The sequence below is a fragment of the Crinia signifera genome, chromosome 4, assembly GCF_055691185.1.
Source record: "Crinia signifera chromosome 4, ASM5569118v1, whole genome shotgun sequence".
In the NCBI taxonomy this organism is placed as follows: Eukaryota; Metazoa; Chordata; class Amphibia; order Anura; family Myobatrachidae; genus Crinia; species Crinia signifera.
The window spans coordinates 260,989,939-261,013,778 of record NC_139220.1 but is presented as its reverse complement, the minus strand read 5'-3'; the positions used below and the strand labels follow the sequence as shown (position 1 = coordinate 261,013,778).

Genomic DNA, 23,840 nt, shown 5'->3' with positions numbered 1-23,840 from the left:
CCTTCTGTCAGTGGTCCTCAACCGCAGTTCTCAATGCACACCAACAGTCCAGGTTTATAGCTATCCCTGCTTATGCACAGATGGTATAATCAAGCTGGCAAGGTACAAATTAAGTCACCTGTGCTTAATCCTGAATAGCCATAAAATCTGGATTGTTGGTCCGCCTTGAGGACCACGGTTGAGGAGGGTGTGGTATAACGGGCCGACAGTTGGGATTCAGACGGTCAGTATACCAACATCGGAATCCCAAAAGCTTGTACTCCGACAAGGGGGCCAGCGCTCTGAACCCACACTGTGGGCTCGGTGTTGCAAAACAAAAGTTCTATTATCCCTCAATGGGGTCGTGGAGAAAGAATAGCCCCTGTAAGTTGGGATCCCGACTGTCGGGCATATAACAGTCAGGATTCCGATGTCTGTAAACGGACCATCAGAATCACACTGCCTTCTGTAATCTGCAAAAATGAGCACAAGACTGTACCATTCTTGTAACAAAATAAATCACGTGCATATTATTTTCCGATGTACAATTGCAACTAAAGTAGCCACATTATTCCAGGTGACATATAAAGCAAAGTCACGCAACCGAACTTTTAAAAATATACATATTTTATAACATTTATTCAACAACATATAATATATAATAACTGCAACAAATTATTTTCTGTAATAGGCAATACTCCACCTATAAATAACATGAACGCACTCACAATTTTTATGAATGTTTTTCCGAAAACCAAAATAAATAACTGTATCAAGATCATATATTAAAGTGTACTCTCTCAAAGCAAATTTCCTTCATATACAGATTGTGCTGTAGCAACATAAAGCCAGACATCCAGTGTGACCCGGCCTGCAGGGCTTCTAAAGGTCATACATGGAAGGGTACCTCTGGAGGGCGCTGTGAATAAGTTATGTGACGGTATTAATAAGACCTTTCAACTATGTACAATAAGAGGTATGTATTCATGAGGTTAGAACTTGGAATTATTGACATCAGGGAGGCATGAGAGGCACAGAGTCCAGCTTCATTTGTACTCATTTTAGTCTAAAAATGGGTACAAACACATAGTGCAAAATTTTTTCAATGGTAACCAGTTGTCATAGTAATTTTTTGCAACGTAACTTTTCTTTAACCCAAAACCAAACTTCAAGTCCAAGGAGTGTGCTTCTGTGGTAAAGAACAGTTTGAAAAGACAAGTAGTGTCCAGGAGAGATTAGCGTTGTCATTTTTATGGATAATGATGTATCTGTAACGTATTAATGCAGCGGTCAACAATAGCGATGGTATCCATACAGTGTACTCTTCCGTCCACAATGGTAAAGTTGTATCTTGGTGAGGCAGGAGCTTACTGGTCATCTGACTTGGCTTTTTTTTACCCAGTGCCAATTGAAAGCAGTTGAAGTAAATTCAAAAAATGTCTAGTGCAAATAGGCACCTCCCATAATGTACATTGTACACCAGATACTCTATAACAAAGGCTCACAATTTCCTCTTTTTATTTCGTGCTTCAGGCTTCCAGTACAGAGCCCAGGAGAAGACAGCAATGAGCAGTAAGGAAATGAGCATTGCCAAGGACCAGGCTCCCACAGTGTTGGAGAAAGATGGCACAGAACTGTAGTCGAGAAGCCACGTCCTCCGTAGATTCATATCCATAATCAGGACTTCCATCTGGAAGTAAGTGCCGAGGATGGCACAGACATGAAACAGCTGGTGGCTGTGACCTGAGGTGGCAAAACAGTGAATGTTAGGGCTTTAGGTCTAAACATATTGGCAATATATGTTTCTTAATGTTGTTATTTTGGTGCATTTTATATTATACTATATAATTAGTTAGCAAAGTTAAAAAAAATCTGTGCGACTTAATAGCAAATACAAAAAAAAAAAAAAAAAAAAAGGAGCAATTTGCTGGAACCGTTTCCATTGCCATGAAAGGGATGCAAATGCTTTTTTTTTTTTTTTTAACATGCAAGGAAGATACAGACTGCTTTTGCAAGTAGCCACACACTTATAATTAAGCTAAAACATGCCCCTACCAACCTTAAGGGGGATATTCAATCCTGTGTACTATTTCCACCAGGTGGAAATAGAGGCCGACAGTATTCAATCCCGGCCCGGACTCGTCTGCAACAGGTTCGCCTCCCTATAGAGTGGAGGAAACGTCCACTGGATTGTCAAATCCACGGCCTTTTCCCACTGTCGCCGCCCGTTATCAATACCGAGACTTTATGACTGTCGGATAATATTCAACCAGTCGGAAGAATGGACCCCGCATTAAATAGATCGAATAACGTATAACCTAATAATGTAGGAAACGGCTGCTATTTGCACCCGGCGGAAATAGTTACATAGTAGATAAGGCTGAATAAAGACTTGCGTCCATCGAGTTCAACCTAGATTTTAATAGCTTATCCCTTGTTATTTAGTATATTCTGATATTTTTAAAGACAGATTATGATTCTTATTTGTACCCTTGGATGTTTTTAACCAATAAATGATTATCCAACCTTATTTTAAACATATTTATAGTGTCTGCCGACACCACTTCTCCAGGAAGAGAGTTCCAGTTTGACTGCTCTGACCGTAGAAATTTTTCCTTCTAAGGGAACAAAATTTTCTTTTTTTCTAATCTAAACTCATGCCCATGTGTCTTAGATTCCTTCCTTGCAGTAAAAAGGGTGCTTGACAGTTAGTTCCTTATATTGGCCCTTGATATATTTGTACATGTTGAGCATGTCCCCCCTAACATGTCTCTTCTCTAGTGTAAATAATCCCAATTTGCTCAGTCTCTCCTAGTAGCTTAAATTTTCCATTCCCCTAATAAGCTTTGTTGCTCTTCTTTGGGTTTTTTCTAGTTCTATCATGTCATTTTTATAGTGTGAGGCCCAGAATTGTACTCCATATTCAAGGTGAGGTCTAACCAATGCCTTGTACAGTGGCATTATTACTTTTTAGTCCCTAGTTTCCATGACCCTTTTAATACATTCTAGAATTCTGTTGTCCTTTTTTGTTGCTATGTGACATTGAGCACAACACCCCAGTTTGTTATCTATTTGGACTCCTAGATCCTTTTCCAGTACTGAATTACCCAATGCCTCCCGCTTAGGTTATAACTAGCACACTGGTTATGTCTCCCAAGTGGCAGGATTAAATACCCCCTATATTTCTATGCACAATTTTAATCTGCCCCACCTGCAGTGCATCATGGCACATGGTTTTATTTGCTCCTTACCTTGAACCAGGCCCAACAAATATATTTACTCCAGCACAGTAACCACGTGTCCTTTTAGCAAATCCCAACCCGTGCATAGTGTCATTATTCCATGTGTAGAGATGGAACAATAAAGTACACAACAGAACTAGAGCTTGTACAGAGTGCAGCAATGTCACTCACCGATATAATCAAAGCATCCGGGGGCGAGCCTCTCTGGAAGATGTGTGGCAAACAGAAAGCCGGTGAGGAAGGCGAGGATAGTATGCCAGATGTGCATGGGGAGAGCAGCGTTGTGCGTACAGTCATCACCGGAGCATAGGAATAGCTGCGTACAGACAGAGGATTACAGGACTGCAAAACCCCGAACATTCACAGAACATAAATGAATAACAGAAGCTTAGTATAACATTACTGCATTTTCTTTTCTTTTTGTGTATATTTTTACAATCTTATTGTGGGTTTTCATTGCATGTTTTATGCAATGTATTTTTATGGCTTCTTGAAGTGTTATCATTTCAATATGTTGTGTGTGATGTTTTTACTATTTGTGAATAACGGAACATATAATGCAGTCCAAAATATCATCCTGAAAATTGCAACCTAGTTAGGGATAAGGTAGTACAATAATTTAGCTGACCTATGACCTAATTAGGAGTTATTCATTCGCTGTCACAGTAAAGCAGAACTAAAAATAATAAAAACATCCCCAATGGCACTTTTTGTGCAGCAGTGTTTATGTGGTGACAAACTTTCTTCAAAACACCCTTATACTCCTTTCACACTGCACCTATAACCTGGGGTGTTGCTGGGTCGTGGTGCGGTGTGAAACCACCAAACTGAATAACCCGGGTCAACCAATCTGGTAATTCAACCTGGGTTATAGAAGGGTTAACCTGGGTCACCCTGTGTATAATGGGTGACACGGATTCAGTGTGCAAGGGTTGGATCTAGGTCAGGACCGGGTGCCAAAATCCAAGATCCGACCTGCCTTTAGCAATGTGAAAGTGATATAAAAGACAAATACTAGCAATTATTCCAGGATATATCTTCAGAGGGCACTGTGCAGCTGATGCTGAGATCCTTACACATGGCCTGGCCAGCGCCGGGCACCTCCCAGAGGCAGCGGCTGCGGACGGTGAAGGGGACAGTGCCTGCAGAAGGTAAAAGGCAGCTGCGGAAGGTGATGGGAATGGTGGCTGAGGAAAATGATGGGTACAGTGGCTGAGAAATGTGAAATGGAGGAGGAAATGGTCCCCCAGAGCCTGATTAACCAATCAGTGCCAGCTGGATTGCCTAAAGCCAAAGTCTACTTCCCATGCCACAGACATTAGCTCCTACATGCCAGTTGTATAATCATGACCTGACCGCTTACACATGTGTTGCGCAATTCCAAGAGGAGCTACATGTGTATTAGCCTAGGGCACCTTGAACCTTTAATTAGGCCCTGATGGTGGCTGAGGAAGTTGAATGGGGTGGTGGCTGAGGAAGGTGATGAGGGAGTTCAGTGTTGAGGGGATGAGGAAAGTGATGAGATGCTAAATTGAGAAAGGCAGAAGATTTTGATGAGTTGCTGGGGGCCCGGTGGATGGCGTGGGACCACGTTTTGGTGGTCTGGATGAAGGAAGCGCTCACTGGTTTGGACTTTCTGGAGCTACTGGTGTCTAGTCTCCTGGGCTATCTGTGCCAGCCCAGTAGATGAGGTCAGTATTCTGTAGGGGACTTTTGTGTGTGTTCTTCTGTGTTGGGGACAACACAAAGGTACTGGGTACTTCACTGCAATTACAGATCCTGCCTTCGTGACCTTTTATATGAACACTAATGGAAATGTAAGGCTATTTCAGACTTATGAGGAGCTTTACAGAACAACCCCCTGATCTATGCTTCCAAAAATCTCTTAAGCAGGAAGCATCTATTAGTTGACAGAGCGGAACAAAATTCAACAGGTCACAGACCCACAAGGGTCCACGGCCATATGGATCTAAGGGTGACTACTATAAGATACTCCCCAATAATATTTCCCCTGCCCTCTTGGAGGTTTTTCAGGTTATTCACCTAAACATTCTCCACCATCCCACTGTCAAAGCCCTTACCATTTTCCTAACCAAACCCATTGGTCTCCTCCTATTCTCCCTTCCAAAAAACACATTTTAAAATTGCTAGACAAATTATTGTCAGCAGTCACTTCTTCCTGACTTTTTAAACTCCTCATGTATTGGAGTTTGTTGAAGAAAGTTGCATTTCATTTGATTTAAAATAATCCATCCTCCTTATGTTAAATATAGCTCCTGCTATATCTGTGATGCACTAATGTGGTCTGTTCTCAGGGGCGGGCTGGGCTGGGGGGGCAGGGGGCCATGTGCCCCCCGGGCCGCTCTAACAAGTAATGGTGCGGGCCGCCTCATATATTACCTCCTCCTCCAGTCCTGTACAGACAGGCGGGAGCCGCAGCATTGCAGCATTGCAGCACGGACCCGGCCGGCAAAACTTGAAAGGCACTGAGAGTGCCTGTGACAGGCTAGTGAGGTGACATTTATTGGAAGTTTTTATGGGGGGGGGGGGGGGGGGGGGGGCGGGAAGGCAGCCTGTGGTGTCCAAGAAATAATTATACAGGGGAAGTAGCCGGTGGTGTCCTGGTATAATTATACAGGGGGAGCAGCCTGTGGTGTCCTGGTATAATAATTATATCAGGACACCACAGGCTGCTCCCCCTGTATAATTATACCAGGACACCACAGGCAATAATTATACAGGGGGAGCAGCCTGTGTTGGCCTGGTAATAATTATACAGGGGGAGCAGCCTGTGGTGTCCTGATATATTTATAATTATACCAGGACACCACAGGCTGCTCCCCCTGCATAATTATACTAGGACACCACAGGCTGCTCCCCCTATATAATTCTACCAGGACACCACAGGCTGCTCCCCCTGTATAATTTTACCAAGACACCACAGGCTGCTCCCCTGTATAACTATTACCAGGACACATACAGCCTGTGGTGTCCTTTTTATAATTATACAGTGGGAGCAGCCTGTGGTGTCCTGGTATAATTATACAGGGGGATCAGCCTGTGGTGTCCTAGTATAATTATACAGGGGAGCAGCCTGCGGTGTCCTGGTATTATGCAGGGGGAGCAGCCTGCGGTGTCATGTATTATTATACAGGGGGAGCAGCCTGCGGTGTCCTGGTATTATTATGCAGGGGGAGCAGCCTGCGGTTTCCTGGTATTATTATGCAGGGGGAGCAGCCTGCGGTTTCCTGGTATTATTATGCAGGGGGAGCAGCCTGTCAAAGTTATACTAATAAAGTGTCTTTGTTATAATTAACTCCAGGCCTATTTTTTATTTTTTATTAATACATATTTTTTAAACGAAAAACCTAAATTTAACGATGCGCTGTTCTTATGGGCCAGTGCTCTGGACTTGCCCCCCAGGCTAAAAGTTGCCAGCCAGCCCCTGTCTGTTATTTCCACAGATCTACAAGGGTGGCGTCATTGCTTTTCTAGTTAAACAGAGGAAGCTTCATTAATATACTTTCCGTTCCTTAACTGTGTATCTTCTCCAATGTTATTGAAAAGTTATTCATACATTACAACTTATTCAAGGATTAATTGGAATACAATAAGACTTTTACAGGCGTAGCCCAGTCATTGTCATACTTTGCAGGACTCTCCATCTAGAATTCATTCTTCATATTGGAACAAACATTTAAAAAAACATACCTCTCTTCTGTCAATACCTACTTTGACACTTCCCATTATAGTTTATTAAATCTAAGAAAGCAATGACTGTCCCTGATGAGTTGCTAATGATGCTAATGTTTATCACTGCCTCTGGGATTGCCCACTAGTCCGAGGATTCTGGTCAAGGCTTAGGAAGTATGCTATGCATCATTTGGTAACTTTTCTGCCTTCAGACCAAAATGGGCAACTTTGGGGACTACCTCAACTTGCCACAGTGACTGGGCGCTTCCCTGTATTTGTAACTTTATTGAAAACTACAATTACACACTACCTCCCTCTGCTCTGTCAAAGCTTTACAAATGCTTTTCCACTATTACCTGTTATGAATTAGGAAATATAGCAATGACCACCCCTTCCTTATTTGCCTTTTTTTCTTTCTGACTCACTTTAGCTTTTAGCCTGTTATAATTGGACACTGTATGCATGTGTGTTTAGGACTCTGCCTGTCCCATGTTGTCTATGTATATTCATATTCATTTGTTATTTGACCTGCTTAAGATGCGAGATGTTATTCTATACTTTAGTAACTGTTCTTTTATGTTGCATTATATTTACATTTTTATATCAGTGAATTGTGAAACTGCGGACCCTCTGGTCACACATATTATATACAATTAGAAACTTAACAGATCTTTATTGTGATTTGTTTATTGCACATCTGCTGATAGTTTCAAGGGAATTCAGCCAGCGATTTTGTCTTCATTATTTGGCTGTGTTTTAAATATTTTATTGTATACGTTACTTAAATACCATTGGTGCATACATTTTGTAGCTGAACCAATGAGATAGTGTTGTGTTTTCCAAGTGGAATATAAAAGTTCCTATCTTATGAGTATAAATTCAGAACAGTACAGACGGTGTAATGGTTAGCATTACTGCCTCACAGCACTGAGGTCATGGATTTGATTCCCACCATGGCTCTAACTGTGTGGAGTTTGTATATTTTCCCCGAACATGCGTGGGTTTCCTCCAGGAACTCCCACAATCCAAAAATATACTGGTAGGCTAATTGGCTCCAAACAAATGAACCCTAGAATGTCTGTGTGTGCGTGTACATGTGGTAGGGAATATAGATTGTAAGCTCCGCTGGGGCAGGGACTGATGTGAATGTCCAAATATTCTCTGTAAAGCGCTGCGGAATATGTATGCGCTATATAAGAAACGTAATAATAATAATAATTTTACACACATTACTTAATAAACTTAGTTCTGATAGGTACTCCAAGGGAAAATTAATTTCTTCAAAGAACATTGACAAACTACACTTTTACATTTATTATAGGGAAACATTTATCCAACACCATCTGGCCCTGTGTGAGATAATAACTGCCCACTTAGTTACTTATTCCACCAATTAAATACATCAAATTTAATTGATAATTGGGTACAATTAAACTAAACAAAAATTAGGCTTCATTACTTCCACCGCAAGCCCTATTGAATGTATGCATCACTTAATTAGAACCATTCAACAAATAGCAGAGTGGTTGCTATAGGCGATATCCCCTCTTTTCACATTTAGAAGCTTTAGTAAATCTACTCCTGTCATTACGTATATCAGAAGTGACTGGAACCGATGGTGACATATTATTGTACTAGAACCGATGGTGACATATTTATCAGATTGGAACTCATGGTATCTGCAATGGGACTGTAGTGCTGAATGTGCTGGATCCGGAATGAGGACACTAGATGAATCCCAGGAGGTGCAGATGGTATTGCAGGAACAAATCCACTAACTAAGCATTAACTGCATAACCTGAGGAGCACAATTTAAAGCTCACACACACCAAGCTGTGTGACTTATGGCACTGGGAGAGCTGGGAGTATTATACCTGTAGGTGACATGAAAATGGCTGGAAGCATCAGCTGACACTGAGGCTGCATGGAATTGGTTTCGGAGACTTATCATCTGACACCAAGAAAGATGGTGATGTCCACATTGCCGGATCAGCCAGCACAATGCATGCAGAGAACCCAGGCCTAACTGCCACCAGACCATTATAACAGGTAGAAACCAATGCCGCTTCTTTGCGCATCCGCTGTGACCGTGACAATGGCCTAATCAAAGTCCTGATTTGAATCCAATTGAGATGCTGTAGTAGGACCCTAAACTGACAGTTCATGTTTAGAAACCCTCTAATGTGTCAGAATTAAAGTAATTCTGCAAAGGAGTGGGGCAAAATTTCTCCACAGCGACACTAAAGAGCAATCTCCAGAAATCAAGGGTGAAAGTGAGAGATTTGGTAAGAAATCTCCAGGTTTTTTTAAACAGCAATCATTTACACTGCAAAACCAGTTTGATATTGCAGTGTAAGTGATTGCCGCTTTTAAAAAACTGGAGATTTCTTACCAAATCTCTCACGATCTGAATCTCTCGACCGATTAAATTTCACCCAAGAAGCGGTTAGTTGCGGCAAAAGAAGTCACAACCAGATATTACCTTTCGTTGGACAAAACATTTTTTACATTGGTGATACAGGTGTTGGATAACTTTTTCCTTCAATGAAAAAAAAACACATTTAAAAACAGTATTCTAATAAATGCTTAAATGTCCGTACCATTGATAAAGATATAATAGACAGCTGCTAATGCATGTAATACTTGTATGAATCACAAACAATGCTCCCTGTAATCCATTCCGTTTTCAGTGCCTCCCTCCCATTTGCTGCCCAGCTCTAAGTCTTACCCGGTAAAATAGTGGAATGCTGTCAAACAGGTAGGGGTGTGCAAAGGCCGTCGTCCGCAATACCTTGCTGAGTCGCGGGCGAGTTTCCTCCGGAAACCTGCAGACACACTGATGTTAAATCTGTTGTTTGACCCTACCTTGTGCAAACATGCAGAAGCCCCTTACTGCTGAGATCTAGTGAGTCAGCACATTCATCACTTCAGATATACATATTAGTTGGAATTAGAATGAATCGGAATGCTATTTAGTGATTTCCATCCAATTACAAGACATGCATCGTACTGTTGTGCGCAGCTGTAAAATATTTAGTTAAAGTGTACCTGTCAGTGATTTATAAAGCCATAACATTGTCTTAAAGCAGTGGTCAGGGAACTCGTCCTCATTACCCCACGCAGTGCATGTTTTGCAGGTCTCCTCACAGAATCACAAGTGAATTAATTGACTCCACCTGCGGAGCTTATAAAATGTCTGAGTAATTAGTACACCTGTGCACCTGCTGGGTTACCAGCAAAACATGCACTGTGTGGGGTAATGAGGACAGAGTTCTCTGACCACTGTCTTACAGGGTTTCTCCACAGAACTGTTGGAGGCGAGAACTATTTTCTCACTGTGCATTGCTGCCATTCATTTTTAAGTTTCTGCTGAGATTCCCTTTGAACAAAGGATTATTATTTGCCAAGATGACTGTTACATAACAAAGGCGCTGTTCTAATTATCCACAGGTGATAATTGTTTATTATAGTGTACACTAGACTTATGCAAGTTTTCTGCTAGTTGTGTGGAAGTTATTTCGGTGAACCATTGCAGATCGGAATGGATGATCTGTCCGTGGCTTCCGGCATATCTACGAATCTGTAAGAAATTATAGATTTTCTGGTAGACACGGACATCTTGGTAGTGGTTTCTTTAAATGTATTATTAAATCAAGAAACTGAACTGTATAATGACAGGTACACTTTAATCATTATTTACAGTATGTAATCATTTTCAAATTAATATGTTTACAAAACAAGTGCTACAGTTACCATTGGTCTTGTACGTGTGTTAGTGAGAAGGGCTGCACCCCTCCAGAATTACCCCAATTTGTAATGCTCATAGATCCAATAGACTGCAGCACACATAGTATGTGAAGGATGTGAAGCTGCTCTGACCTTGCCTGTTATTTACCTTTCTATCAGGAGTTCATTATAATGCAGAACAGGAGCACCCAGCCTGTCGGCGACAGTTATAGAAGCGTGAATACACTGGAGTCATAGTAATGAATCAGAGACCAATAGTGTGTATAAAGCAGTGAGAGCATGTAAAACAAAGCTGGTTTCTGATAGACTGATGCCCCGCCCAAACAAAGTGAAGGGAGCAGTGTGCTGAGTGATCTAGTTAAGCACAGATCGCTCAGCACACAGTGATGTGTGCTGAGCGATCTGTCACGGCCAGTGTTCCCAATGTAGAGAACACTGGCGATGACCAGACCTATACTGCATGCAGTAAAAATCTAGTCAGGCGAAATTGGTGAGAAGGACTGCTCATCGCCGGCACCCATACACATGGAGCAATCTGTGCTTCATTAGAAATGGGGCTGTAATCGCCCCATGTGTATGGCACATAACCACAAGTCACAGATGTACAAGCTATGGAATAATGTGACTGAAGGGCTGTTTCAGAGATAGAGGCATACCCAATGGTTTCTGTGCATCTCTGAAGGTTGTTGCTCTGCGTTTGTGGCAATCTCTAAGCCACAGCCTGGTTGACATGCTGGGAACATTTAGGGGCAGGTGAGGCGGCGACTGCCCCTAAATGTTTACAGCATGCCCCAGTTTTGTGGGTTGCCAAGGCCAGGGTCTGCATCTTTTTGAAAAAGCTGGGCATCCCTGTGACACGTCAGGTGCACTCCATACAGCGGTCTCTCTTCTCAAAGATTGCCATCCTTTCACCACTTACCAACACAAGAACCTTCCAGCAGTGCCCACACCTACCCAGACCAGGCCTCAGGAGCTTTATAGTGCAAGCTACCAGGCTACGAGCAAACCTTCTCTACTCCAGGGGTATCCACCTACTCAGTGCGAGTTTGACACCACGTGGGATCCTATCATAGTGAGTGTCCAGACTTGGGATCTGCACTGCACATTATTCACAAATACTGGTGGAAATTTACTAAGATGGGAGTTATATTTCAGATGGGATGTTGCTATGGGCAACGAATCAGAATCGACTTCTTATTTAGCATCTTCTAGAAGATAATAGTTAGAATCTGATTGGTTGCCCATAGCAACATCCCATCTGAAATAGACCTCCCATCTTAGCAAATAAACCCTTTGTCTCAAGACAAGGTCAATACAGGAACGAGACATTTCACTGCTTAGTGAATATGTGATATGAAAGAGACTGCATTTAACAGTATTTTAACTATTACCATTATATTTATTGAGATTTATCTTATTCATTGGCTGTGTTTTTTAAATAAATGCTTTTAAATTTCATCATTATTATGAACCTTTCCTCAAACTAGCAGTTGACTTTTTAAGCGGTCTTCTCAGACACAAAATGGATGCCTCCAGACAAGTACACATTGAGTAAAAGAGAACAACTGTCCCTTAAGGTCAGCTCTGAAGTCAGACATGCAATACAAATAATAGTAGTGCACCTACACCTTACATCAAGGCTGGCAAGTCCACCAGTCGCCGCCTGCACAGCCGCCCCCCCACACACAGCGCTGTTACCCGCAGGCATGCGAATGAATGAGTAACATACTCATCCATTCGCAGACTTCCGTGCGGGCACAAAGTCATTCAATGGTTGCGTTCCATCGAATGATTTTTCTAGCGCTCGCAACTGAAAGACACTTCTTTGGTGTCTTACATCTGCGAGTGCCTGTACGGGAAGCGGGCGGGCATCTGACATCCACTGATGTCAGCTGCCCCCCCCCCTCATCGGGTAATTACCATGAAACGCTGGGCGTTCCTATAGGAAAATTACCCAGCCCGCAACACCACGCCCCCACTGATGTGTGCGCGCGCCAGCGAATAATCTATTCGCCGTAGCTGCTCGCACACAGCGGCTACACATGCGCATAACAGACTATGAGCAGTCGCAAAACATCGCTCCCCTGCGCGAACATGCAGGGAAGTGAATCAGAATAAGGGCCCAAGTCCAGAAAAGAGGGTGTTAAGTCCACACAGCTATACCGAAGTGGAAAACCAACTAATACCCCTTTTACACCGCCGAAAAATCCGGGTCAGTGGCGGGTCAGACCCGGATCTTCGGCGGTGTAAATCCCTAACGCCGTGTCCCTTTACACGGGACTTCTTCCCAGGTCCTGACCTGGGTAGAACACGGCTAGGACCTGGGTAGAGGGCGGTGTAAATGGGAACGCCGGGTCGGATGACATGAATGGGGAACGTCCAACCTGCGGACCGCAGCGTCCGCAGGTTGGACGGATTGTCAGTCTGGCACTGACAGCCGGCGCTGCTGTCTGCTATACTCTGCAGACAGCGGCGGGGGAGGGAGGTGAACGGATGCCTGTGTGCGGCATCCATTCACCTCCTGTCCAATGGCGGGGGGTGCGCGCGGGGACAGCTTACCTTAGTGCTGGGCTGCCCCCAGCAGCGTTCCGGGTACGGCGGCGTCGATTGGCGCTTGAAGATGACATCGCGCTGTCATCTTCAAGCGCCGGGAAGGGGCGGGAGGGGGGTGCGGGCGTTTAAGCCCGTCCGGTGTAAATGCCCCTAAACGCCGGGTCGCACCCGGCTTCAACCAGGGTCCAAAAAGCCGGGTGCGACCCGGCGTTTTGGTCTAAAAGGGGTATAATATTGTGTTATAGGGGATGCAGTTAAAATCCCGGCATTCAGAATCCCGACCGCCGAAATCCCGACACATTCTCCCTCCGTGGGTGTCCACGACACCCCTGGAGGGAGAATAAATTAGTGTGCCGAGCGTAGCGAGGCACCGGGCCCGCTGCGTGGCGAGCGCAGCGAGCCCCCAAGGGGGGGCGATCCACGTCCCCCCCTTGTCGGGATTTTGCCTGTCGGGATTCCGGCGTCGGGATTCTGAACGCCGGGATTCAGTACTGAATCCTGTTATAGGCCCGCACAATGAAAATACACAATTGATAAACATTTGGTGATGCACCCTGGAGAAAAGTACAGGAGCGTGAGCCACATGTAAAGCGCAACGGAATCTGCTGCGCTATAGAAGAAACTGTAAATAAATAAATAAATGGTGGGCCAAAACCAGAACTCTTTTTTTGGTGCACTCTTACAAGAATGTTGTATAATTAAACCATAAGTTTAAATCGCTTATTGTTGGAAGACCCTGAGCATCAATAAATAACAATACTTTAAATAGGATTAGAATCACCAATTATTAATATGTAATAAAGAACAAGGCTTGTTGTGGGGACACTGCTGCTGTTAAGAATTGGATATTAAAAGTGACGCTTTAAATCTAAAACAATACTGTATATGAAGAGTGCACTAAAAAGAAGTCCTGCTTTTGGCCCACCTTTGTGGATCACACCCTTTGGGAATTTTTCTCCCAAGTGTCAGCTTATTAGTTGCTGAGAAAAAGATCAGGGGGTTATTTTGGTTCACTACTTCTGGCAAATTCCTTCTTAGATGGACAAAACCATGTGCACTGCAGGTGGGGCAGATGTAACTTGTGCAGAGGAGTTAGATTTGGGTGGGCTTTTACTTCAAAGTGAGATCTATATTGCAGTGTAAAAATAAAGCAGCCAGTATTTTCCGTGCACAGGAACAAAAAAACTCACCCAAATCTAACTCTCTCTGCACATTACATCTGCCCCCCCCCCCCCCTGCAGTGCACATGGTTTTGTCCATCTAAGAAGGAATTTTTCAGAAGGAGTGAACCAGAATAAGGCCCGCAGTCATACAGAAACTCCTAAACGGTCTATGGTCTTTTTTTTATTATTATAAAAAAAAAAAAATAACACATAACAGTTCAATAATGCCAAGAAAAATGTTGTTGAACCATCACCCTCAGTGTAAATGGATCATGCCTTTCTATGTAGTCATAATTTATTCCTATACTGTGGTAAGTGAGCACAGATGTCAGATAAGGACTTGAAAGACAGGTAAATAGCGCTAACATGCAATCGGCCTGAGATAGCGAAGCGGTGGGTGAACAGGGTGGAATCTAAAAAGTGTCGGTGAACGGTTTCTTTAATAATTGCGTTTACACTTCATAATTTGGGAGAAAATAAGTTATTAGACAGTAGCATAGATGGCTAAGTAGTGATATTTCCTTGTACACTTTTTTGTGAGCACAACAAGTGCAGTCTCAGACAGGTCTGTGTCTATGGGCTGCAAGTGATGAGTGTGTCTTTCCCTGTATAATGAATACAACAAATGTTACATTGCCCAGGCAGGCTAGGAAAAAATATCCAAATTGCATGAGTTACACTATGAATTGTTGCCGCATCCACTGTACTCGCCTGACTTGGCTCCCTGCGACTTCTTTCTGTTCCCTAACTTGCAAACGTGGCTTGCGGGGAAAAACAAAAATTCATAGCACAATTCATGCAATTTGGCAGCAACAAATCCGGATGAGGGACCTGGTGCATTGTCATACGGACAAAAAAAACTACCCCATGAATCAGTCTGAAATTTGGTATGGTGTTGTTTAAAAGATGGTAGTAATACCAACGTTCCTCAGCAGCTCCACCTGTCTTCAACACAGGTACTTATTGAGCCAACCTCATATGATTTGACATCCCTGTTGCTCTAGAGCACACATACCTGGAATAACACGCCATTCCAGTACAGATGATGGTATTGAAAACAGCACATGACACAAACCACTGGTGAAAGGTGCCGTTGATCCACCGATCCGGGAACACATACGCAGAGTAAGCTATTGCCGATCCTGAAAAGTAGAAACCAGAATTCTGTGATAAAATGGCAGAAAGGACAGACAAGCAGGTTCAAGAGCATATGAAATATGTCATATACGGCGATGTGTACTCATGATCACGAGGCAATTCCTTAGCATGACATCAGAAATGATAAACAAGGCATGACCACGTCTAAGGAGGTGGGAGATCACAGCTATATTGCTGGGCCAGGAGATAAGCATACATGAAAAACAAATACGGAGTATTCCTAAACCATTGTACAGCATAATAATACATCCTCTACTGTAGCCTTTGCTGTAAGACCAGAAGCGGATTTCCCACAAGGCAACCTAGGCATCCACCTAGGGCCCAGCAGGCCCCATATAGATATGCTGGCTGCAAAAACATATACATATACTCACAACAAACGGGTAAGAGTCAGCCTTTAAGTCTATTTCCAAAAGACAAAGAGCCTGATTTAGATTTGTACACAATGCTGATGTTCACACAACTGAGCATTTATCAGTAAATTGCGCACAAACGCTGATCACACTCACCAAGGTACTTTATTGATGCAGCCTGCAATCAGCAGCAAGAACATAGTGCCGTGGAGTACTTGTACTAATATAGTGCCATGGCCCAATCAGCACCTTGCTACCATTATCACTACTAGGTGAATAGGAAGATCAGCTTTCAAGGATGTTAAAAGAACTTTCATTGATCTCAAAATCCCCAACAACCAGTAGAATCCAAAGGGCAACAACTAAAATAACTAATAGAATCCCAAGGGTCACAACTGCAAGAACGGCACAACTTACCAACACCTATCAACACTGTGGCAATGCCCACAGGCCACAACATCAATATCTCCCCCTGGGGTCCCCATTATAGATTTTTGAATTTACCATAGATCAGCTCATTGCTGGTGGGGCTTCAAGCTGCAGTGCCCCATACTGGTTAGTCATTTATTCTATATACCTGTAATGTGAATGCATCTTTAGTCAATTTCCTACCCAGACTGTACAAGCTCAGAGCCCCATAGTCCAGAAAAAAGCAGATGTGCCGGGCTTGGGTTGACATGACACTGAAGGTATGGGCACAGGTGGACATCAGTGGGTAGATGCAGCATGACAAGAGGTAAACGAGCAGCGGCCACAGATACGGGTCATGCAGGGCTCCAGGAGAAGAGAGGACAGACAGCATTCGCCATAAGAAGTACCTGTAAAGAGATGGGATGTTGTTACACAGAAAGCAATGACAATTACTAGAGATAGAAACAAGGAATTTGGTACTTACCGATAATTCCCTTTCTCCGAGGCAGCAGGGGACACTGCAGTACTGACGTATGAGATAGAGTGGGTGCGTAGGAGGAGTCGGCACTTAAGTGAAAATTTCGTCTGTGGCTGGCTCCTCCCCCCTCTATCTCCCTTCAGACCCCAGTCTTAAAAAACGTGACCGAGAGAGGAAGGGGACAGGCAAAGCGGAACCACAGACTGGAAAACAAAGAATATTAGGTAAACACCTCAACCACAGTCATGCATTCTTGAAACCAAACAATACAGATAAATAATACAATCTGTAAAAATACAGAACTAGCAGGACCCCCAAACAATCATGGCAGGAACGGGACTGCTAAACGGGACCAAAGCGCTGGGCGGGCGTGCAGTGTCCCCTGCTGCCTCGGAGAAAGGGAATTATCGGTAAGTACCAAATTCCTTGTTTCTCCTACCGCAGCAGGGGACACTGCAGTACTGACGTATGAGATGATACCAAAGCCACTACACCCGGGAGGGCGAGCGCTGAGGATCCTGAAGACAGCTCTGCCAAAGGAAGAGTCTTCCCTGGCAAACCTATCAAACTTGTAAAATTTAGCAAAGGTGTTGGAGCCTACCCATGTGGCGGCTCTACAAACCTGAGTCAGTGACACTCCCCTGGCAGCCGCCCAGGAAGTACTGACCGATCTGGTAGAATGGGCAGAAATATTTGGCGGAACCTGAACGCGGGCTTTTGCATACGCTTCCTTAATAGTAAGGCACAACCACCTGGCCAGAGTCTGCTTCGACGCTGGCCAACCCTTCTTTTCTGCCCCAAACAAAACAAATAAAGATTCCGTCTTCCGAAAAGGAGCAGTCCTATCCACATAGATGCGTAATGCTCTTACGACATCCAAACTCTCTGAAGACCCAGACAGGGCCGGAACCACGATCGGCTGGTTCACGTGGAAGGAAGAGACTACCTTGGGAAGGAATTTAGGATTAGTCCTTAGTTCTGCACGGTCTCTGTGAAAAACCAAGAAAGGAGGACGACAAAGCAGAGCCCCCAGCTCTGAAACCCTCCTAGCCGAAGCCAAAGCCAAGAGCATCAGAGTCTTCCATGTTAACCATTTCAAGTCCACTGAATCCAGAGGTTCAAAAGACTCAGATTTGAGAAACTCCAACAGGAGCCCCAAATCCCAAGGTTCAGTCGGTGGAACATACGGAGACTGCAACCGTAAAGCTCCTTTAAGAAAGGTCTGCACCTCCGAAATGAGTGCCAATTTCCTGTTGAAAAAAAACAGACAAGGCGGAAATTTGGACCTTAATAGAACCTAACCGAAGGCCCTTGTCCAGACCTGCCTGAAGAAATTCCAAAAGGCGAGGCAGCTGAAAAACCGCCCTATCCACCTTCTTCCTCTGACACCATGCCACATAAGACTTCCAAATACGATGATAATGCTTGGAAGTTACCTCCTTCCTAGCCTGAGCATGGTGGGAATTACTGTCACTGGAACACCCTGCCTTTTTAACAGGTCGGCTTCAACAGCCACGCCGTCAAACGTAGCTGCGTCAAGCCTGGGTAGGCGAACGGTCCTTGCTGCAACAGATCCTCCCTGAAAGGCAGACGCCACGGAACATCGGCCTGAAGAAGCTTCAAGTCCGAATACCAAGCCCTTCTCGGCCAATCTGGGGCTATTAATATCGCTGAAGCTGACCCTCTTTTTATCCGTTTGAGTACCTGTGCTAACAAGGGAAACGGAGGAAAGATGTAGATGAGGTCGAAATTCCAAGGGATCGAGAATGCATCCACCGCCCAGGCTCCCGGATCTCTCGATCTGGCACAGTAAAGAGGAAGTTGGTGATTCAGTCTGGACGCCATCATGTCGATCTGAGGAGTCCCCCACCGACGTGTGAGGAGTTGGAAAACTTCTGGATTTAGGGTCCATTCTCCCGGATGAAAATCCTGGCGGCTTAGGTAATCCGCCTGCCAGTTCTCCACCCCAGGAAGGAACACTGCTGTGAGATTGGACGCATAAGCTTCTGCCCATTGCAAAATTGGACGAACCTCCTTCATTGCTGCCCTGCTCTTCGTCCCGCCCTGACGGTTTATATACGCAACCGCGGTCGCATTGTCGGACTGGATCATTATTGGCAGACCCTTGAGCAGGTCTTGGGCCTGAAGGAGTGCCAACCTGATGGCCCTGAGCTCCAGAATGTTTATCGATAACTTGGCCTCCTGGACAGACCAACGGCCCTGAAAGGTATAACCCTGGGTCACAGCTCCCCAACCTCTCAGGCTGGCATCCGTCGTAAGAATAGTCCAAATGCATGGTCTGAAGCTTCGGCCCTTCAAAAGATGAGAAGTTGACAGCCACCAGTTCAGAGACAGACGCGCCTCCCTTGAAAGAAGAATTCTTTTGTGGATCTCCAAGTGGGATCCCGACCACTGGGACAGAAGATTTTCTTGAAAAGTTCTTGTGTGAAAACGTCCATACGGTAGAGCCTCGAAAGAGGCTACCATCATTCCCAGTAAACGCGTGCATGTGTGTGCTGACACCCTTCGTAAAGACAAAACGTGTCCCACCATCCTTTGAATAGCTCGCACCTTGTCCAAGGGAAGCGAGACAGTCTCGTTTTCTGTGTCCAAAATGAGCCCCAGGAACTTTAGTTTCCTTGACGGTGTTAGATGAGACTTTTTGAAATTTAGAACCCAACCATGGTCTACCAAAAATTTGCAAGTCACCATGGCGTGCTCTACCAGCTTCTCCCGACTTGGCGCTTTGATCAGCAAATCGTCCAAATACGGAATAATTGTTATTCCTTGGAGTCTGAGTGCTGCAATCATACACGCCATGATCTTTGTAAAAACTCTGGGGGCCGAAGACAGGCCAAATGGAAGAGCCCGAAACTGGTAATGGCAATCTTCTATTGCAAACCTCAGAAAACACTGATGGGGTTCCCAAATTGGTACGTGCAGGTATGCATCCTTGATGTCTAATGACATCAAGAATTCTCCCCTTTCTAAAGACGCCACCACGGACCGAATGGACTCCATTTTGAACCACTGATAACAAACATGGAGGTTTAAATCCTTTAAATTTAGGATAGGCCGCACCGAGCCGTCCGGCTTGGGCACCACAAAGACGCTGGAATAGAAACCTCTGCCCTGCTGTGATGCAGGGACTGAAACCACTACTCTTGCGTCTAAAAGACCCTGGATGGATCCACGCAGAGCCTGACTTTCCTCCTCTTTCCTTGGCAGACCTATCCGAAAAAATCTTGAGGGGGGGGGGGGGTCGACGCGAATTGCAGTTTGTATCCCTGGGAAATGCTGTCCAGAACCCACGCATCCCTGCAGTGGGACCTCCAGATTTCTGCAAACTGCAACAGACGTGCGCCCACAATGGGATCCCCCACGTGGGCTGCGAGACCGTCATGCCACTGGTTTGTCAGTGGCCTTGGGATCTGGCCTGCGGGCAGTGGCGGGCGCAGTTGGGGCCACTCTGGCACCTCTTCCTCTACGGCCTCTGAAAGAAGAGAAGCCCCCCTTGCCTTACCTCTGAAACCTGATGGGCCACGAAAGGCCCGAAAGGAAGGCGCCACAAATTGGCGCTTTGGAGGCGGAGCTGAGGAGGGTAAAAATGCTGACTTGCCCCCCGTAGCCTGGGCGATAAGTTTGTCCAGTTCCGCACCAAACAACATATCGCCTGAAAAAGGCAGAGCTTCAACCGCCTTCTTAATCTCAGCCTCAGCCTGCCACGGCCGCAGCCAAACGGCCCTTCTGGCCACAACAGCTGAAGCCGAAACCTTTGCTCCAAGGGACGCCACGTCTGCAGACGCTTCCCCTATATAAGTGGATGCATCTCTGATAAATTCAGCCAAGGACAACAAATCCTCCTTAGGACTGTCCTGCTCTAAACCAGACACCAGCTGAGAGGCCCATACCTCCATGGCCCGAGCCACCCAAGCGGAAGCCAACGCTGGTCTTAACAAAACCCCCGCTGTGGAGAAGATAGTTTTTAAGGTAGTATCCAACCGCCGATCTGGCGCCTCCTTCAAGCCGACCGCCCCCGGGACTGGAAGAGTCGTCTTCTTTGAAAGCCTGGAAAGAGACACATCCGGAGTAGGCGGAGCCTCCAATTTTTCCCTGGATTCAGGGGAAAAAGGATAGAGAGACTTAATGCGAGAAGAAATTTGAAATTTCTTATCCGGAACTTTCCAGATATCTAATAGCGGGTTATCCAGCTCAGCCGAGTCTGGAAAATACACTGGCGTCTTCTGTACACGGCCAAAAATAGAAACCTGAGGCGGAGCCCGCGTCTCTTCTAGATTTAAAGTAGACCTAACGGCCCTGATAAGGCCGTCCACTCCCTGAGCGTCCTCTTCATCTAAAAACTCCTGAGGAGACTCCTGAACCTGTGGAGTTACATACTCACCATCCTCTAAAACCTCTAGGCCATCATCATCATCTGAATGATGAGGGATAGCCAAAGACACCCCTGCCTTCCTTTTGGTAGCTACCGGTGAAGGAGGCTTCCTCTGTGTAGTGCCAGCCAGTGACTGAGACAGAGAATCCACAGAAGAAATAAGTGTCCTGGCCCAAACAGGCTCCGCTGCAGCCATGCTGGAAAGCTGAGACTGCATCAGCTCCCTGTCCTTCCTAGAGGCCACCAATTCAGCAGTTAAATTAGCTAACACACTGTGAATAGGATCCACAGAAGACTGAGGAGTCTGAGGGGAAACTACAGATGCAGAAGCCTTTGATAAATCATAACAGGGAGCACAGAGTGTAACACCCTTCATGTGCTGTGTATATTGCCCCTTGCAGCTCTTGCAAGCATACAGCTTAACAGCTGCCTTGGAAGAAGTACCCTTTCCAGCCATAACTGCACAGGTGTCCCAGTAAAACACATAGACACACAGGCTCACACTCACACACACACACCAAACACAAAACACCCCTTAGATTAAAAGCCTAGGGCCTGGGTGTCAACAGGGAGAGAGGAGCCACAAACCCTCCCAATGCGTGTGTGTGTAAAATCCTCCGTTACTCACAGTACCCCTGTAGAAACGGAAGACAGCGCTGACTGAAGACTGCGCAGGAAAGTGAACCAGCCTGCGGACCTCTGTAGCAGCCGTCACCTCTCCACTGGCAATGGCGTCTGTGCGGAAGAAGGACCTCCCACAAGCCACTTCTTCCCGCGCCCGCCGGACACTGATGACATCATCGTCGCGCTGACGCTGCGACGATACTGCCCGGCCAGCGCGCTCCTCTGGCCGCCCCCTGTATGGTGCATCGCACCACCTGCTCTGGCTGAGGGGGAAAACGCCGTGGACCCGTAATGCTAGCCAAAAGCAGCTGCGGCGGGTCCCCGGAGCCGATGCTCCGGTGGCTGGGTACTGGAAGGGAGCTGCACGCAGTACCGACCAGACCCTCCAGAGCCTCCAACGAAGCAGGCACCCTGTTCAGGGCTGCCTGTGTCATATACTAAAAACGAATGAAAGTAAAATAAACAAATAAAAACCTAGTCTCCTGAGGAGACCTTGCCGAGGAGACCGACTCCTCCGGCACTTTTTTAAGACTGGGGTCTGGAGGGAGATAGAGGGGGGAGGAGCCAGCCACAGACGAAATTTTCACTTAAGTGCCGACTCCTCCTACGCACCCACTCTATCTCATACGTCAGTACTGCAGTGTCCCCTGCTGCGGTAGGAGAAATGTAATAGAGAGATCTGTGTACAAGACACAACTCATAACAACAACAACAACAACAACAACAACAACAACAGGACTATTAAACCGATTATGTGAATAGATCTTGCCCCCGAATGTATGTGGCTCTGGCTTGAAGTATTTGGTCTCATTTCAACCATTTCAGGAATTATGCTCCCATTACGCCCTGAGGCGTCCCTACACCACCATTACCCATCATCTCTCCAACAACATCTATATTATAGAAGTTAATAAATGTAGCTCACTGTAGATTGAAAACCAGTGAACCACCATACATTGGATACATACCCTCCAACATCTGAAGGGCAGAAGGCAGTACAAATTTGGAAAGGGGGGTGTCCAACTTCCTATACTTTCGATGGACAGTTGGCGAGCCAGTACAGTACCATTTTTTATGGTCTGTACCATCCCTTTTTGAAAAAAAGAAATTGTACTTTTTTGTCCAGTACCAAGGAACCTTATGTGGATATGTTTTTCAAAGGCAAAACTTCAAACCACATCCAATGTGCAGTCTAGAACATGGCTATTGGTTTTCACAATAAAACTCAAACCACAATTCAAAATCCTTTGTCCTTTGCATAACCTCCTAACTTTGGAAAGCTGTGAAAGGCAAATTCCAAAAAATATGTTCTACAGCATAAATTAGTTTACCTGTATATTAATTGTTTGTTAATGCTCAGGAGTGTAGCGAGGGCGGAGCATGAGCTCCGGGCACCGAAAGATCACAGGGCACCGAAGCCGTGCACTGCAAACTCCCAGTTGTCCCAGCTGTCGCCGCTATTTTCAATCCAAGTCTGACGCTGGACCGCTAGCCAATAGGTGCTTGCGGTCCAGCAGCCAATCAGAAGCAGCATTGCTGGCTGCTGGACCGCAAACGCATATTGGGTATCGGTCCAGCGGGAGATTTGAATTGAAAATATTGGCGGCAGTCAGGCACAGCAGAGGGCAGAAGAGCCGATCTGGATTCAGTCCCCCTTGGCAACAAGCTATTTCAGTCCCCCATGGCAACGAGCTATGTCAGTCCCCCTTGGCAACGAGCTATGTCAGTCCCCCTTGGCAATGATCATGAAGGCCCCTTGGCATCGAGCATGAAGTTCCTAGCAATGAGCATGTAGGTAAGTGGCACTAATGTGTCAAATGTGTAATGGGCATTACGGTTTGTTATATAGTATGTAATGGGCATTACGGTGTGTTATATAGTATGTAGTGGGCATCATGTGTAACATTATGTGTAATTGGCATTAGGGCATGTGGCTTTATGTGTAATGGACATTACGGTGTGTTATATAGTATGTAATGGGTATTACGGTGTGTTATATAGTATGTAATGGGCATCATGTGTGGCCTTATGTGTAATTGGCATTAC

At 45.3% G+C, this 23,840-nt stretch overlaps 1 protein-coding gene across 7 annotated transcripts in view; it reads right to left on the bottom strand.

Annotated features, from left to right (window-relative positions):
* Positions 1-585: 585 nt before the first annotated feature.
* The window catches only part of PAQR5 (progestin and adipoQ receptor family member 5), a 61,954-nt gene continuing 38,699 nt past the window's right edge, over positions 586-23,840 (bottom strand). For 6 of the 7 annotated variants that reach the window (XM_083184408.1, XM_083184407.1, XM_083184413.1 and 3 more), the window contains 6 exons: positions 16,501-16,706; positions 15,393-15,519; positions 10,810-10,854; positions 9,643-9,739; positions 3,393-3,537; positions 586-1,722 (listed from right to left, as the gene is read on the bottom strand). In XM_083184408.1, coding sequence (XP_083040534.1) covers positions 1,481-1,722; positions 3,393-3,537; positions 9,643-9,739; positions 10,810-10,854; positions 15,393-15,519; positions 16,501-16,706 — 862 coding nt within the window. In that variant the 3' untranslated portion in view covers positions 586-1,480. The remainder of the gene's footprint in view (positions 1,723-3,392; positions 3,538-9,642; positions 9,740-10,809; positions 10,855-15,392; positions 15,520-16,500; positions 16,707-23,840) is intronic. The other variant, XM_083184412.1, reaches the window with a different exon arrangement.